Raw genomic sequence first — 18,203 nt, 5'->3', positions numbered from 1 at the left:
TAATAAAGGCAGACAGCGGTGTGATTATTCAGGCAGTTTTTGCCTGGGTTACATAAGCAAAGATACTGCTGCATGGATGTACATATTATTTTGGCATTAGACCAATTAGATGAGCCCTTGATTGATATATTACCTACTGTACATTCAGCAGAAAAAAGGTAAAAAGTTAATAGACAAGTTAAAAAGTAAAGTTAAAAAGTTAATAAGCCTAGTTAACAATTATATTCAGGTTTAGAAACTAATAAATGTATGTATGAGCATTAATCCTCTAAGGTTAAAAATGTGTTTCTATCTCTCTCAGAGTGTTTTTCATTAATTTCTTATAGAATCACTTTTGTTATTTTTCTCTATATATTCGGGCAAGCTGGCGTTTCTTGTTATTACATAGATATTCATTTTTACCATCAAAATATCTATATATTTTTTATGTTACAAAGGTAATTAGGTCTTGTCCTGTTTTCCAAAAACACTAACAGGGCTGTCACCTCTCACCCATTGGGAGTGAGACTCACCCATCAAACCAGCGTCTACACACAGTTGTTATGAGGTGTGTCATTTTAATTTTTATCTTATTTCATCTGCACTAGGATAATTCTTGTAAACTATTAAACATTTTAAGCATTCTAGTACTTGAGTAAATATGAGTAAAATACAGCAGCTTGCTTAAATTATTGATATGGAGACTGAGTGTAGGATCACATCCAATGGTTTGTTTTTTCTTTACCGGGTGCTTTTTTTAGTCCCTGTTTTAGTCCATGTTTTGCTCACAAGTTAAATAATTATTGCTCAGTCTAGTTTAATAATCTCCTGTTGGCATTTAGGAGTTATTAAGCTTGAAGCTTTTAATCCTTAGCCTTTTTAATCCTTAGCCTATTACCAAATATTTATACAGTGTAGTTTGCATAGGTTTTGACTGTGCTGGTTCCTGTATCAGTGACAGTAATAGCTAATTAGTTCCCCATTGTTTAATTTATTTGAAATGCAGAGAATAATTAATGAACAAAGTTGTGAAATTCTTACTTTAAAGTATATTTAAGATTCAAATATTTTAGTAGGGCCCATTCTGCTTTACTTCAATTCCTTAAAAATCAAATCAGAATGTATAAAATAACGCATACTGTGAGAAATATTTTCCACATAACTACAGACCACTTATTATTACTCAGTAACATTTACTGTGCTATAAGAATTTCAGATTTTTCCATTTTGTTTCAGTTAAATCCTCTGAAAAATTCTAACTTATAGCTCCACCTATCCTCATTTAACCCTGACAGGCTTTCCTGTCCAAGATATTTCAAAATCTCACCTGGAAGTGTCCTGTCGTGCTCTCTCCCGTCCAGCAGGGGGCAGTGTGCTCGGACAGCAGCAGGAAGCGCAGGTCGGTCCTACTTTAGACCCGTTGGAGCAGCAGTCTAATAAGCGGTCAGCATCGGTTCTTTCTTCGCCCTCAGACCTTCAGGTCATCCAACCGTGAAGCTAACTGGCAGCTGCTGCCTACTGCGCATGCTCCACCCAGTTTCTCCGGCAGTAAAGACGGTGAGTGTGTCACTGTTAAAGTATTTGTTTGTTGTTTTGAGGGTTTTTTAAAGTCTATGTTCGTCGTTTCGGGTCAGAACTCCTGTGTCTGTTAATAATCTCTGCTGTGTGGTTCTGTTGGCTCTGCCAGAACCAGCTGCCTTACAACCACCGTGTCGCATTGCGATTTCTGAGAAACAACATGATGTCTCTCTGTCTGTCCGTGGGTTTCCTGCAGCTTTCTGTCTGTCTGTCAAGTTTTACACCACAGTAAAATTAACCGCTGCTGATCAGCAGGCGACCTTCCTGCTGCTGCAGGGCTGAAGATCAGCCCCTTGATTATCTAGGAATAAAGGCAGACAGTTGTTTGACTATCCAGTAATAACGGCAGACAGATGTGTGATTATCCAGTAATAACGGCAGATAGATGTTTGATTATCCAGTAATAATGGCAGACAGTTGTTTGATTATCCAGTAATAAAGGCAGGCAGATGTGTGATTATCCAGTAATAAAGACAGACAGATGTTTGATTATCCAGTAATAAAGGCAGACAGCTGTGTGATTATCCAGTAATAAAGGCAGGCAGATGTGTGATTATCCAGTAATAAAGACAGACAGATGTTTGATTATCCAGTAATAATGGCAGACAGTTGTTTGATTATCCAGTAATAACGGCAGACAGATGTGTGATTATCCAGTAATAAAGACAGACAGATGTTTGATTATCCAGTAATAAAGGCAGACAGTTGTTTGATTATCCAGTAATAAAGGCAGGCAGATGTGTGATTATCCAGTAATAATGGCAGATAGATGTTTGATTATCCAGTAATAATGGCAGGCAGATGTGTAATTATCCAGTAATAAAGGCAGGCAGATGTGTGATTATCCAGGAATAACGGCGGACAGTTGTTTGATTATCCAGTAATAAAGGCAGGCAGATGTGTGATTATCCAGTAATAAAGGCAGGCAGATGTGTGATTATCCAGTAATAAAGACAGACAGATGTTTGATTATCCAGTAATAATGGCAGGCAGATGTGTAATTATCCAGGAATAACGGCGGACAGCTGTGTGATTATTCAGTAATAAAGACAGACATATGTTTGATTATCCAGTAATAAAGGCGGACAGCTGCGTGATTATTCAGTAATAAAGGCATACAGCTGCGTGATTATTCAGTAATAAAGGCAGACAGCTGCGTGATTATTCAGTAATAAAGGCGGACAGCTGCGTGATTATTCAGTAATAAAGGCGGACAGCTGCGTGATTATTCAGTAATAAAGGCAGACAGCTGCGTGATTATTCAGTAATAAAGGCGGACAGCTGCGTGATTATCCAGTAATAAAGGCAGACAGCTGCGTGATTATTCAGTAATAAAGGCGGACAGCTGCGTGATTATCCAGTAATAAAGGCGGACAGCTGCGTGATTATTCAGTAATAAAGGCGGACAGCTGCGTGATTATTCAGTAATAAAGGCAGACAGCTGCGTGATTATTCAGTAATAAAGGCGGACAGCTGTGTGATTATCCAGTAATAAAGGCGGACAGCTGCGTGATTATTCAGTAATAAAGGCGGACAGCTGCGTGATTATTCAGTAATAAAGGCAGACAGCTGCGTGATTATTCAGTAATAAAGGCGGACAGCTGCGTGATTATTCAGTAATAAAGGCGGACAGCTGCGTGATTATCCAGTAATAAAGGCGGACAGCTGCGTGATTATTCAGTAATAAAGGCGGACAGCTGCGTGATTATTCAGTAATAAAGGCGGACAGCTGCGTGATTGTTCAGTAATAAAGGCGGACAGCTGCGTGATTATTCAGTAATAAAGGCAGACAGCTGTGTGATTATCCAGTAATAAAGGCGAACAGCTGTGTGATTATTCAGTAATAAAGGCGGACAGCTGCGTGATTATTCAGTAATAAAGGCAGACAGCTGCGTGATTATTCAGTAATAAAGGCGGACAGCTGCGTGATTATTCAGTAATAAAGGCGGACAGCTGAGTGATTATTCAGTAATAAAGGCAGACAGCTGCGTGATTATTCAGTAATAAAGGCGGACAGCTGCGTGATTATTCAGTAATAAAGGCGGACAGCTGCGTGATTGTTCAGTAATAAAGGCGGACAGCTGCGTGATTATTCAGTAATAAAGGCAGACAGCTGTGTAATTATTCAGTAATAAAGGCGGACAGCTGCGTGATTGTTCAGTAATAAAGGCGAACAGCTGTGTGATTATTCAGTAATAAAGGCGGACAGCTGCGTGATTATTCAGTAATAAAGGCGGACAGCTGCGTGATTATTCAGTAATAAAGGCGGACAGCTGCGTGATTATTCAGTAATAAAGGCGGACAGCTGCGTGATTATTCAGTAATAAAGGCGGACAGCTGCGTGATTATTCAGTAATAAAGGCGGACAGCTGAGTGATTATTCAGTAATAAAGGCAGACAGCTGCGTGATTATTCAGTAATAAAGGCGGACAGCTGCGTGATTATTCAGTAATAAAGGCGGACAGCTGAGTGATTATTCAGTAATAAAGGCGGACAGCTGCGTGATTATTCAGTAATAAAGGCGAACAGCTGCGTGATTATTCAGTAATAAAGGCGGACAGCTGCGTGATTATTCAGTAATAAAGGCAGACAGCTGTGTGATTATTCAGTAATAAAGGCGGACAGCTGCGTGATTATTCAGTAATAAAGGCGGACAGCTGTGTGATTATTCAGTAATAAAGGCGGACAGCTGCGTGATTATTCAGTAATAAAGGCAGACAGCTGCGTGATTATTCAGTAATAAAGGCGGACAGCTGAGTGATTATTCAGTAATAAAGGCAGACAGCTGCGTGATTATTCAGTAATAAAGGCGGACAGCTGCGTGATTATTCAGTAATAAAGGCGGACAGCTGCGTGATTATTCAGTAATAAAGGCGGACAGCTGCGTGATTATTCAGTAATAAAGGCGGACAGCTGCGTGATTGTTCAGTAATAAAGGCGGACAGCTGCGTGATTATTCAGTAATAAAGGCGGACAGCTGCGTGATTATTCAGTAATAAAGGCAGACAGCTGTGTAATTATTCAGTAATAAAGGCGGACAGCTGCGTGATTATTCAGTAATAAAGGCGAACAGCTGTGTGATTATTCAGTAATAAAGGCGGACAGCTGCGTGATTATTCAGTAATAAAGGCGGACAGCTGCGTGATTATTCAGTAATAAAGGCGGACAGCTGAGTGATTATTCAGTAATAAAGGCAGACAGCTGCGTGATTATTCAGTAATAAAGGCGGACAGCTGCGTGATTATTCAGTAATAAAGGCGGACAGCTGAGTGATTATTCAGTAATAAAGGCGGACAGCTGCGTGATTATTCAGTAATAAAGGCAGGCAGCTGTGTGATTATTCAGTAATAAAGGCGGACAGCTGCGTGATTATTCAGTAATAAAGGCAGACAGCTGTGTGATTATTCAGTAATAAAGGCGGACAGCTGCGTGATTATTCAGTAATAAAGGTGGACAGCTGTGTGATTATTCAGTAAGAAAGGCAGACAGCTGTGTGATTATTCAGTAATAAAGGCGGACAGCTGCGTGATTATTCAGTAATAAAGGCAGACAGCTGTGTGATTATCCAGTAATAAAGGCGGACAGCTGCGTGATTATCCAGTAATAAAGGCGGACAGCTGCGTGATTATTCAGTAATAAAGGCGGACAGCTGCGTGATTATTCAGTAATAAAGGCAGACAGCTGTGTGATTATTTAGTAATAAAGGCGGACAGCTGTGTGATTATCCAGTAATAAAGGCGGACAGCTGCGTGATTATTCAGTAATAAAGGCGGACAGCTGTGTGATTATTCAGTAATAAAGGCAGACAGCTGCGTGATTATTCAGTAATAAAGGCAGACAGCTGTGTAATTATTCAGTAATAAAGGCGGACAGCTGCGTGATTATTCAGTAATAAAGGCGAACAGCTGTGTGATTATTCAGTAATAACGGCGGACAGCTGCGTGATTATTCAGTAATAAAGGCGGACAGCTGTGTGATTATTCAGTAATAAAGGCGGACAGCTGCGTGATTATTCAGTAATAAAGGTGGACAGCTGTGTGATTATTCAGTAATAAAGGCGAACAGCTGTGTGATTATTCAGTAATAAAGGCAGACAGATGTTTGATTATCCAGTAATAAAGGCAGACAGATGTTTGATTATCCAGTAATAAAGGCAGACAGCTGTGTGATTATTCAGTAATAAAGGCAGACAGATGTTTGATTATCCAGTAATAAAGGCAGACAGATGTTTGATTATCCAGTAATAAAGGCAGACAGCTGTGTGATTATTCAGTAATAAAGGCAGACAGATGTTTGATTATCCAGTAATAAAGGCAGACAGCTGTGTGATTATTCAGTAATAAAGGCAGACAGATGTTTGATTATCCAGTAATAAAGGCAGACAGATGTTTGATTATCCAGTAATAAAGGCAGACAGCTGTGTGATTATTCAGTAATAAAGGCAGACAGATGTTTGATTATCCAGTAATAAAGGCAGACAGCTGTGTGATTATTCAGTAATAAAGGCAGACAGATGTTTGATTATCCAGTAATAAAGGCAGACAGATGTTTGATTATCCAGTAATAAAGGCAGACAGCTGTGTGATTATCCAGTAATAAAGGCAGACAGATGTTTGATTATCCAGTAATAAAGGCAGACAGCTGTGTGATTATTCAGTAATAAAGGCAGACAGATGTTTGATTATCCAGTAATAAAGGCAGACAGCTGTGTGATTATTCAGTAATAAAGGCGGACAGCTGCGTGATTATTCAGTAATAAAGGTGGACAGCTGTGTGATTATTCAGTAATAAAGGCGAACAGCTGTGTGATTATTCAGTAATAAAGGCAGACAGATGTTTGATTATCCAGTAATAAAGGCAGACAGATGTTTGATTATCCAGTAATAAAGGCAGACAGCTGTGTGATTATTCAGTAATAAAGGCAGACAGATGTTTGATTATTCAGTAATAAAGGCAGACAGATGTTTGATTATCCAGTAATAAAGGCAGACAGATGTTTGATTATCCAGTAATAAAGGCGGACAGCTGTGTGATTATCCAGTTAAAGGCAGACAGGCCCCTAATGCTACAGCATCAGGTCCTCTTCCACCAGGGTAAAAATCCCATTTGAATGCTAAGATCCGACCCATATCCACCTGACATCACTGCTGCCAAGCAAAGATGAATGATGTGCATTCCATAACTACAGTCATGGCCAAAAGTATTGAGAATGACACAAATATTATATTTTCACATGATCTACTGCCCTCTGGTTTTCATGTGTATGTCAGATATTGTCATCACATACTAAAATACAATTGCAATCATATTATGAGTAACCAAAGCGTTTAATGAGTTAGAATTAGTTAATGTAGCAAGTCAATATTTGATGTGTTGACCCCTCTTCTTCAGGACCTCTGCAATTCTCCCTGGCATGCTCTCAATCAGCTTCTGGACCAAATCCTGACTGATAGCAGTCCATTCTTGCACAATCAATGCTTGCATTTTGTCAGAATTCCTAGGTTTTCGTTTGTTCACCCGTCTCTTGATGATTGACCACAAGTTTTAAATGAGATTAAGATCAGGGGAGTTTCCAGGCCATGGACCCAAAATCTCTATGTTTTGTTCCCTGAGCCAGTTAGATATCACCTTTGCTTTATGGCAAGGTGCTCCATCATGCTGGAAAAGGCATTGTTCATCACCAAACTGCTCTTGGACGGTTGGGAGAAGTTGCTCTCTGAGGACATTCTGCTACCATTCTTTATTCATGGCCGTGTTTTTAGGTCAGACTGTGAGAGAGCCGACTCCCTTGGCTGAGAAGCAACCCCACAGATGAATGGTTTCAGGATGCTTTACAGTTGTTATGAGACAAGACTGATGGTAGCGCTCACCTCGTCTTCTCTGAATAAGCTGTTTTCCAGATGTCCCAAACAATCCGAAAGGGGATTGAACAGAGAAAATGACATTACCCCAGTCCTCAGCAGTCCCCTCCCTCTACCTTTTGCAGAATATCAGTCTGTCCCTGATGTTTTTCCTGGAGAGAAGTGGCTTCTTTGCTGCCCTCCTTGAGACCAGGCCTTGCTCCAAGAGTCTCTGCCTCACAGTGCGTGCAGATGCACTCACGCCTGCTACCATTCCTGAGCAAGCTCTGCACTGCTGGTAGCCCCATCCCGCAGCTGAAACACTTTAAAGAGACGGTCCTGGTGCTTACTGGTCTTTCTTGGGCGCCTCGGAGCCTTTTTGGCAACAATGGAACCTCTCTCTTTGAAGTTCTTGATGATGCGATAGATTGTTGACTGAGGTGCAATCTTTCTAGCTACGATGATGACTGCACGTGTTTCTTTAGAGATAACCATGGTTCACAGAAGAGAAACAATGATGTCAAGCACCAGCCTCTTTTTAAAGTGTCCAGTGGTGTCATTCTTACTTAAACATGACAGATTGATCTCCAGCCCTGTCCTCATCACCACCTACACCTGTGTTAATGGAGCAATCACTGAAACAATGTTTGCTGGTCCTTTTAAGGCAGGGCTGCAATGACGTTGAAATGTGTTTTGGGGGATAAAGTTCATTTTCTAGGCAAATATTGACTTTGCAACTAATTGCTGTTATGCTGATCACTTTTTATAACATTCTGGAGTATATGCAAATTGCCGTTATAAAAACTGAAGCTGTAGACTTTGTAAATATTAACATTTGAATCATTCTCAAAACTTTTGACCATGACTGTAGATATAGTGACTTAATATCACAATGTTTTGGCGTTTTTTTTATCACTACTGCTTGCCTTGTCAAGGCTGCACTTTGAAGAATGAGATCATCTATAGAGCCGTCCTGAACTAAATTTCTTTTTGTTTACACTTGTGTATACAAAATGACAATAAATCTAAGTCTACATCTAATGAGTTGATTGGGAGCAGGTGTTAACAGAGCATTCTGGAAAGGAGCTAGGGAAAAGGAGACATTCAAGCAATGCCTAAGAACTCAAATCTATCCAGAAAACACCACCAAATAGGAATGAAACCAATAAAATAAAGGAAAACATGGATCAAAGTGAAACTGAAAACTTAAACAGAACCAAGACCGTGACATAATAAGGTACAGGATGCATAGTATGCCATGTGTTCTTATCCTTTAGATCTTATAGTTACCTACAGGACAAGAAAACAACCAGACTCATGAGAATCTTTAACAAAAGTTTAGATTTGATGTTCAAATGCACATGATTGTATCCGTAGAGCAGTAGTCCTTTGTTGTATTTTTCAGACGTTTCCCAGGGGAATCCAGCCTGAAAAAGTGCAACAGCCTTCTTTCTTTCTCAGTCTCTTCATTGCTCTGAAGGTGACCAGCCTGGTTCTGATTCATTGCAGGACCATTTTTAACGGTTAAAGATGACGACTTCATGGAGTGACCGCCTGCAGAACTGTGCTGAGCTACCAGCTAACATGGACGGCATGGCTATGAAGAAATATCGGCGTGAAGCTCACCACAGGTACATTCGCACATGTCTGTTGGCAGACCCAGCTCTGACAGCACACCAATCATATCCACGCTAGTTTCTATTGTAGGTTCCTGATTTTTCTTTTATGAACTTCCCTCCCTGTTTCCTGGTTGGGCTTCCCTGGGTGCTCTTTTTTCAAGCCCCTTATGATCGTGAGCAGCTCTTCCTGGGAACATAGAGCTCCTACAGCAGGGATCTCCTGCTTTATAGGGCAAGTTACCCCCCATCCCTCAGTGAGGTCTAAAAGCACAAGATCTATATTCAGCCATTCAGCAAAGATGCTGCTACATGGCTGTAAATCTTACTTTGTCATTTCAACGATTAGATGATCCCTTTAATGATATATTACCTACTGTAAATTGAGTTGGAAAAAAAGTTACAAAGTCAAGAAAAAAGGTAAAAAACTAATTGAAAAGTTTAAAAGTTAATAAACCTAGTTAACAATTATATTTAGGTTTATAAACTAACAAATGTAAGAGCCAGTATCAGCATTAATGCCTCTAAGGTTATGTTGGACCAAAAAAAAGTTTCTTTCTCCTCCAGTCAGTCCTGAGCTCAGTGAATGATCGCTAATGCTACGTTCAGGCCACAAGCAGCAGAGGCAGCGGAAGCAGCTAGTTTACATGCAAAGTCAATGGTCGGCGGTGGGCGGAGCTACCCTATCCTTTCTTTGCCTGTTACAATGGAAGCTATATTTGCAGTGATCAGTGGGTAAAAAGTAGTTTTAATATGTTTTTCAAGTGAGAAGGTCCACTTGAAAACTTAATCTGTGCAGTTGGTACATCCAGATTACCATCCTGCCTACAAATAATGTTTCGTTGTCAGAGCTGCTCAGACCCCCACATATCGGCGGTGCGCTGTCACTAGGAATCCTATTCAACAGCAGCCTCTAGCCCGGTCGTTCCTTGGCAGTTTGCCGCGGTTGCGCTACGTAATCCAAACTGCAGGCACCAGGATAATAAAATCAAACATGTTTTCCCGGCAGATCCCGTCATTTTCAGTTAATTTAGCCGTTAATAAACTGTTTCAGAGGAGTGATCATAGTTCTCTGCTTCAGCAGTGCTGTGTCTGTCTCCCTGCCAGCTCCCAGATCAGCTTCTCTGATTGGTTGATGTGGCGCATCCAGCAGTAGAAGTAAAATTTTTCCAACTCCAGCAGCTGCTGCGTTTGCAGCGCATCAGATGCTCAGAAGTTCATGACACGCTGCTCCTGCTGCTCAAAACACGCTGCAGGACCTTTTGCTGCACCTTGATGCGCGTCAACCATTGACTGCATGTAAACTAGCTGCACCTGCTGCCTCTGCTGCTTAAGGTGTGAACGTAGCATTAGAGTCAGCAGCCTCTCTCTAAACAGAACCACCAAGTCCTTGTTTACCTCTCATGTTACTGAATGTATGTGATGTTTAGCTAACTTGTATGTTTGTACGGAAGCGTACTGCATTCACCAAAGAAAAAAAACAGCAGCTTATCTCATAATTCCAAGATTAGATCTCATAATTACAAGTTACTGATCTCATAATTATGGCATCTTATCTTGTAATTATGAGGAAAGATCTCATAAACACGAGATCTTTCCTATATATTTGGTCATAATTGTTTGAGCCAGTAATGTCACTTCTCTCAGAAAACTGGTCTTCATTATTGCTTCTTAAGAATATCTGCATCCGTTCCACTCAACAGTTCTCTGTGCCGAGGTCTGACCTGACACGTGTTGGAGTTCCACTCCTTTTTTCCACTTCATCAATAAAGTACCCATTTATAGCCCTGGGATTACTACTTGTGGAGTAAGCATGCAGCCTTACCACATGCCAATATCCGTCAACAGCTCCATTAATACAGATTCCGTTTGGTTTTAATTTTTCATAGTTTTTTTAGTTTAGTTTTTCCCGGTCGTTTTAAACACTTCTGAAGCTGCCAGCTGGAATGCATTTCAGATGCATTCATTTATGAAGCATCCCCTGCTGGTTTCACTGCTCCTGCAGGAACAGTGCGACTTCAGAGTCAGAGTAGAGTGGGCTTTTTCGCCTAAACAATCCTAAGGACCAGGTGGTCTGCGTGTGTGTCACAGTTAACGAACATATGTCCCCGCTCCTTCCACAGACACTCTGCTGCACCTCTCCAAAATTGTAGGTGATCGCAGACAGGAGGCCTCTGATTGGTCAAATCTAAATCCGCTCTACAATATGCGTATTTCCTGTTTGCTACCTTACTGGGTTGCTTTGTTTGTTTGACCGCCATTCTGTAAAAAGACTGGTGAAGTTGGACCAGCTAGAAGAGAGCGGTGCGCTAGAATGCTGGCACCCTTTTTCCACCTGTATCTCCGCTCTTTTTTGCCCTTATGTCCCTCCGTTGTCTCACAAACCCCACTTCCCTACTTTCTCACCGTCTCAACCGTATCTAGACCCACAGCTAGTTCCTGATCTCCTACATATGACATTTTATCTCTTAATTATGAGATCGTGTCTCGTAATTATGAGAAAAGATCTCATAATTTCGAGATACCGATCTCGTAATTATGATAAGCCGTCAGAATTTATTTTCTTTGGTGAATGCAATACGCTTCCGTATGTTTGCCTCTAAAGTGATCATTTTGTATTTATGTTTGTTATACTCTAAACTAACCCAGGTCTGTTGAGGAAATTATTTATTGATCACTTGTGGCTGCAGATCTAGTCACATTAGATTGGACATGTTGGTATGATGTTATCATTTGTGGCTCAGCAGTTATGCGATCACTCGTAATCCATTTATTTTCTATTACAAAGCTTTCCGAGGGATCTGGCTCATCCTGCAATGAGGTACGCAATCCTTCTGTTGTTGAAAAAAACTGGTATTAGTGTTTCCATGAAATTACATCATTCTCCCATAAACCTGTTTCCGTACTGATACGACCTCCAGATGGTGGTCCATGTGAGTGTTTTGTTCCTGTAGCTTTCCTAATCTTCCTCCATAATGTCTATGATCTCTCATTTGACCAATCTACATCCAGTCTGCTGGGAAATGATCCCGCTGCCACAGATTATTTAACCCTACAGTATAATCAGGGTCTCAGGCAGTTGAAATCAGGGTAAATCTCAGCTGCACCTTGTGGCTCTGGAGGCTGTGTTCCTCCTTCCCCTTCAAGAACATATTTCTTAGTGTTGGTCTATCTAATAAAGGCTCTTCAAGATCCATCATGTTCTTGGGTGAGAAGAAGTTCTGACTTGGTGTCTCTGCAGCAGATTTAGTCCATAACACAGAGAAGGAAAGTTTAAAGGAAGGGTACAACAGAATGCCAGCTACGCTAAGCCATGTTCAGCTACGCTAAGCCATGTTCGGCTACGCTAAGCCATGTTCGGCTATGCCTAGCCATGTTCAGCTATGCTAAGCCATGTTCAGCTACGCTTAGCCATGTTCAGCTACGCTAAGCCATGTTCGGCTATACTAAACCATGTTCGGCTATACTAAGCTATGTTCGGCTATGCTAAGCCATGTTCAGCTACGCTAAGCCATGTTCGGCTATACTAAACCATGTTCAGCTACGCTTAGCCATGTTCAGCTACGCTAAGCCATGTTCGGCTATACTAAACCATGTTCGGCTATACTAAGCTATGTTCGGCTATGCTAAGCCATGATCAGCTACGCTAAGCCATGTTCGGCTATACTAAACCATGTTCGGCTATGCTAAGCCATGTTCAACTATGCTAAGCAATGTTCAGCTATGCTAAGCCATGTTCAGCTATACTAAGCCATGTTCAGCTATGCTTAGCCATGTTTAGCTATGCTTAGCCATGTTCAGCTACGCTAATCTATGTTCAGCTATGCTTAGCCATGTTTAGCTATGCTAAACCACGTTCAGCTATGCAAAGCCATGTTCAGCTACGCTTAGCCATGTTCAGCTATGCTAAGCCATGTTCAGCTATGCTTAGCCATGTTTAGCTACGCTAATCTATGTTCAGGTATGCTTAGCCATGTTCAGCTATGCTAAACCACGTTCAGCTATGCTAGGCCATGTTCAGCTACGCTTAGCTATGTTCAGTTATGCTTAGTCATGTTCAGCTATCGTAAGCCATGTTCAGCTATGGTAAGCCATATTCAGCTATGCTTAGCCATGTACAGTTATGCTTAGCCATATACATCTACGGTAAGCCATGTACATTTACTCTAAGCCATGTACAGCTACACTCAGCCATGTTCAGCTATGCTAAGCCATGTTCAGCTATGCTAAGCCATGTTCAGCTACGCTTAGCCATGTACATCTATGGCAGGTATGTCCACCTGGTTCCAGAAAGGGCCGTGTGACTGCAGGTTTTCTTTCCCACCAAGCAATAGCACACCAGACTCCAGTCAACTTATAAAAGGGAGTCCAATCTGAATGTGATGGCTTGATGATATGAATGGAGTCTGTTGTGCTATTGTTTGGTTGGAAAGAAACCTGCAGTCACACAGCCCTTTCTGGAACCAGTTTGACACCTGTGGTCTATTGCAAGCCAATATCAGCTATGCTAAGCCATGTTCAGCTACACTTAGCCTTATTCAGCTATGCTAAGCCATGTTCAGCTACACTTAGCCATGTTCAGCTATGCTAAGCCATGTTCAGCTATGCTAAGCCATGTTCACCTATGCTAAGCCATGTTCAGCTATGCTAATCCATGTTCAGCTACACTTAGTCATGTTCAGGTTTGTAAAGCCATGTTAAGCTCATGTTCAGCTACGCTTTGCCATATTCAGCTATGTTCATTGTTTCCACTGTGCAGCATTTAGGTCCGAAGCGGACAATTCTCACTACCTCTGATGTGCTTCCCTTCATCATCCCAGTAACACCCTAATGTCGCCACATGATAGAATAACCTAAAGCGACTGTTTGCTGCATGTCTTCTGTGATGTGGGAGAATCCTTTCCTATCGCATCACATCACGAATATGTTAAACTACGTTCGTGCATGAGTTCCTTAATCATGGCACAAAAAATAATCTGACACGCTTGAGGAACTGCAGCTTCCATGGAGAAAATAGCATCGCGGGTGCACCTGTTCCTCCCATGTGCACCCAGGGAGGCGCTCACAATGAAACAGGAAGTATAGCACTACTTACTGGGGGATATTAGTGCCTTTTTGGGAAGAACTGCTCTGAATTCCACTTAACCTATGTACCGCGAACATTGCAGAGACCTTCGCCACTGTGCCACCTTCAGCCATTGTCTTCGCTCAAAGATAATGCTGTCAGTTCAAGCCTTCCAGACACTACTTTTTTGTGATCATGTCTTCATGAGCCAATCAGGAAGAGGCCTACAGAAGAGGAATATCTCCACCCCACCTGTGAAAACCGCACCTTCGAGAGCGCAGTCGTCTGCGAGTAAGGGCACTGGACAGAAACCCGTGCACGAGTAGAACAGCTTTTGCACATGTGTGGTGAGATTCTCACTGCGTGTGCTAGGAATCAGCAGAGCTATTTTCTCCCCAGAAGCTGCAGTTCCTCGTGCTGGTGGCTTTTTCTGCGCAACATTAGATGAACTCATGTTCGAAAGTAATTTCATATCCTTGCGAGTATTTTTTATTTTGCTCTTTGAAGTTTTGACAAAAATGTCACTTTTTTTACTCACGTTTCTTCTGTGACACATCAAGCATCGTATAAACCATCCTTAAACCCTTAGTATAGAGTCTCAGCCTGAATCCCAGTTCGAACTGGGCTCTGCTGGCTGTAATGGTTACCAGATTCCTTTTTTTGCAGGGTGTTTGTTAACCGGAGCCTTGCCATGGAGAAAATCAAGTGCTTTGGGTTCGATATGGACTACACTCTAGCTGGTAGGTCCAGTTACTGTTCCAAATGAGAAATATTCCCGCTAACACTGCAGAACTACAACATGATTGTTATTAGAAATGTAGAATTAGATCTAAATACATTAATTTAAGCTGAGAATTATTCATGCAAATTGGCTTTTGAATATTTTCTTTTTATTTAAAGTCGTAGGGAAATCATATTTAAATGTCAAATCATTCTGGCTTAAACATGTATATAAATGTACTCTATATCAGACAATATTGTCCCAAAATGTAGAAAATTTCTATCTTATTATAAAATCCTGTCTTAAAATCTGGGACGCACAGCAGTTTCCCACCAAAGCACTAGGGGGAGCCTATTAGAGAACTTCGGCGGCATCGGCGGGAGTGTTTATCTTCCAAAACAACAATGGCGCGTCTGCAAGATATCACGGTCACGGAGAGGGATCTAGAGTTGCTAGAGATCGAAGAAGAACAGGTTCTGTTAAGGGAGTTGGCAAAAAGACCGATTAACCTTTTGTCGTAGTTGTCCATTGTAGTTGTTCCTCAGTTTTTAAAAATGGCGCGCCCCGGCACCGAATCAAGAAGGATGACCACACAAGCAGCCAGAAAGGCATACCAAGGACCAATCACAGCTGCTTTTAGTCTGCACACTTCAGCTTGACGTCTGCGCGGGTTTGTGACCATCCGACGCGTAGTCAGGCTTTTTTTTAGGTGTGTGATGACAGTTGCAGAACCTCTGTGCGGAGGGCGTGGTCATGCACAGAGACAGATTTGACGGTTGCAGAGGCTATGCTTCAGAACCATAAATTGGACTTAAGATATACGTCAGCTTGAACACCTGAATTCAGTCAATCACACATATCAACGGCCATGTGTCAATCAAGTTTTTTTGGTCATAGCATCTTGATTCATATGTTGCAGCTAATATACACAACGGTTGAAATAAGAATAACTTATTGAATTCTGTCCCAGTGTTCACAGGGATGGACGTCTGTGTCTTCAGCAGGCGTAGAGCTAACAGAACTGGCAGCGTTACGAGGCAAGGGCTCAAACATGTACGGCTGGAAGCCTTCTACACCAAACCAAGCTTCTGCTGCCCTGGCGTCCTCTTCCACAACATCTTCATCCCCGTTTTCCTCCTCTAAATAAAAAATGGATGACGGAGAAGACTCATCCACGACCTCCGACACTAAACTCTCCTCCTGTTGCATGTTTCCTCTGTCCATAGCGTTCCTTGACAGTGACGTTGCTAACTCACCAATTTAGTGCTACTTGGTCCCAATGGAATTTCCCATTGGGAACCTACTAGCACTAAGTTGCTAACTGGTTACTAAGATGCTTCCGAGAAACCGGCCACAATCAAACTTGCTTGCAAACCTTCCGCCACAACGATCCCGTCCCCTTGATAATCAACCATCACATCCGCTTAATTCACTCTTGTAAATTCGCGCACCACTCGGGAGAATAAAGGAGAAACTGTTGAAACGGCCGTTTCCCTACGACTTTAATAAGAAGGCATGTTTCTGGAAGGAAATTAAATGTCAACTCTCACAGTGTTATCCAGTAAATATCAGATCTAGAATGAATAATTTATTTTTATTATCAGGGTTTGTTAAGGACATTATTGGTCCTTTTTGCTCCGTATGAATTGTTAGCAGCTGACACAGAGCCGTTTTGGGTTAAGCCTGCCGTTAGCAGTCCCTGTTTCTCACTAACCAGAATAGAGGTTCTCGTCATCCTGTCTCCTTTTCTGTGCGTTCCAGTGTATAAATCTCCAGAGTACGAGTCGCTGGGGTTCGACCTGACAGTGGAGCGCCTCGTTTCTATTGGTTATCCCCAGGAGCTGCTGAACTTTGTCTACGATCCTTCCTTCCCCACCAGGTGGGTCTTGGCCTGTTTTCTGATTCCTTGTGATGCATGATCGACTTTTCTGACGTTTTCTCTGCCCTCTGCTTCATCTCAGAGGTCTGGTGTTTGACACCATGTTTGGTAACCTGCTCAAAGTGGACGCCTATGGGAACATCCTGGTGTGCGCACATGGTTTTAATTTCCTGAGGGGGTGAGCCTCACACTCTGAAATCCCTATTTAAAGTCTTAAGGAAGTCATATTTAAATGTCAAATCATTCTGGCTTAAAATGTTTATAAATGTACAATATCGTCTGATATAAATGTATATCAGACGATATTGTCCCAAAATTTAGAAAATTTCTATTTAAAAAAAAAATCCTGTCTTAAAATCTGTGTTGTTTTTTTTTGTTATCTTATGCAGGCCAGTTAGTTATACTTCAGCCTGAACACCTAAATTCGGCCAATCGGTTTTCTGCTATTTGAGGCAGCTGATTGGCAATTCTCTCACCGTCTGCGTTTGCTGTCGCTATCTCGTTCATTCATTGCTGTGCTTCAGTTAACCTCGCGCCATGATGACCAATGTGATTACCTAGTTTTGCATTTCTTTAATATTGTTCCTCTCACTATGAGTGTCTCCCTCATTCAGAGCCACACTCACAGAGAACGTGTGTGTGGAATCAGCTGACCTTTTCCTTCTGTGAACAGACCAGAGATCAGAGAGATGTACCCTAACAAGTTCATCCAGCGTGGAGATACAGACCGTTTCTACATCCTCAACACTCTCTTCAACTTGCCAGGTTAGTTTGCTTCGCCCGGACGCTGGAAGCAAACATTATCACTCTGGGATCTATTTATAATTTCTAAATCTATCATTCATTATTGAGTCTGAAAAGCTCTGCAATCATCCAAGTACTAATGATAATCCAATCATCACAAAGGCAGTAAAGGTAGCATAGTGTGGCATCAGTGCCACCCAGGGTTGTGGAAGAAATTGGAAGAAAGTCCTTGGAATAGATCCTATATTGGAGAACTTGGAAAGTTCCATTGAAAACCCATCACTCCACCTGACAAAACCCATCAGGAAATTACATATTTGGAATGGGGAGTGGCGGCCTAGTGGTTAGGGCATAGGGCTTTGAATCCTGAGATTGTGAGTTTGATCCCCCACTCCCACAGACTGCCACTCTGGGACCCTGAGCAAGACCCTTAACCTGGGCGCCTCACAATGGCAGCCCACTGCTCCCCAAGGGGATGGGTTAAATGCAGAGAAGTAATTTCCCTCTGGGATTATTAGAGTATATAAAATTAAAAAAAATCAGAAGTTATAATTTTCTAACAGCTAGTGATGGTGAGATGAAGCCTCATTGTGCCATTTGGGCTAATTGCTTTAACAATCCCCACAGTTCATGAAGCTTAATGTGAACATGTCACCACCTACTGGTGGAGTACAGAACTACAGTTAGTAATATAATTATTTAAGTCCCCTTGAAATTGTCCATGATTGGTGTGTATAAAAAAATCTTCTGTTTTCTTTATTTGTTTTTTTTACATGTAAAA

At 41.6% G+C, this 18,203-nt stretch overlaps 1 protein-coding gene across 2 annotated transcripts in view; it reads left to right on the top strand.

Annotated features, from left to right (window-relative positions):
• The first annotated feature begins 1,375 nt into the window (after window positions 1–1,375).
• nt5c2a (5'-nucleotidase, cytosolic IIa) overlaps window positions 1,376–18,203 on the top strand; it is a 28,106-nt gene continuing 11,278 nt past the window's right edge. Inside the window, exons 1-7 of one of the 2 annotated variants that reach the window (XM_038268540.1) lie at window positions 1,376–1,536; window positions 8,907–9,028; window positions 11,802–11,834; window positions 14,745–14,818; window positions 16,561–16,678; window positions 16,761–16,856; window positions 17,352–17,443. In XM_038268540.1, the coding sequence (XP_038124468.1) occupies window positions 8,928–9,028; window positions 11,802–11,834; window positions 14,745–14,818; window positions 16,561–16,678; window positions 16,761–16,856; window positions 17,352–17,443 (514 nt within the window). In that variant the 5' untranslated portion in view covers window positions 1,376–1,536; window positions 8,907–8,927. The remainder of the gene's footprint in view (window positions 1,537–8,906; window positions 9,029–11,801; window positions 11,835–14,744; window positions 14,819–16,560; window positions 16,679–16,760; window positions 16,857–17,351; window positions 17,444–18,203) is intronic. The other variant, XM_038268541.1, reaches the window with a different exon arrangement.

The sequence above is a fragment of the Cyprinodon tularosa genome, unplaced genomic scaffold (genome assembly GCF_016077235.1).
Source record: "Cyprinodon tularosa strain WSP-4 unplaced genomic scaffold, ASM1607723v1 ctg701, whole genome shotgun sequence".
NCBI lineage: Eukaryota > Metazoa > Chordata > Actinopteri > Cyprinodontiformes > Cyprinodontidae > Cyprinodon > Cyprinodon tularosa.
This window is presented reverse-complemented; position numbering and strand designations above follow the sequence as displayed.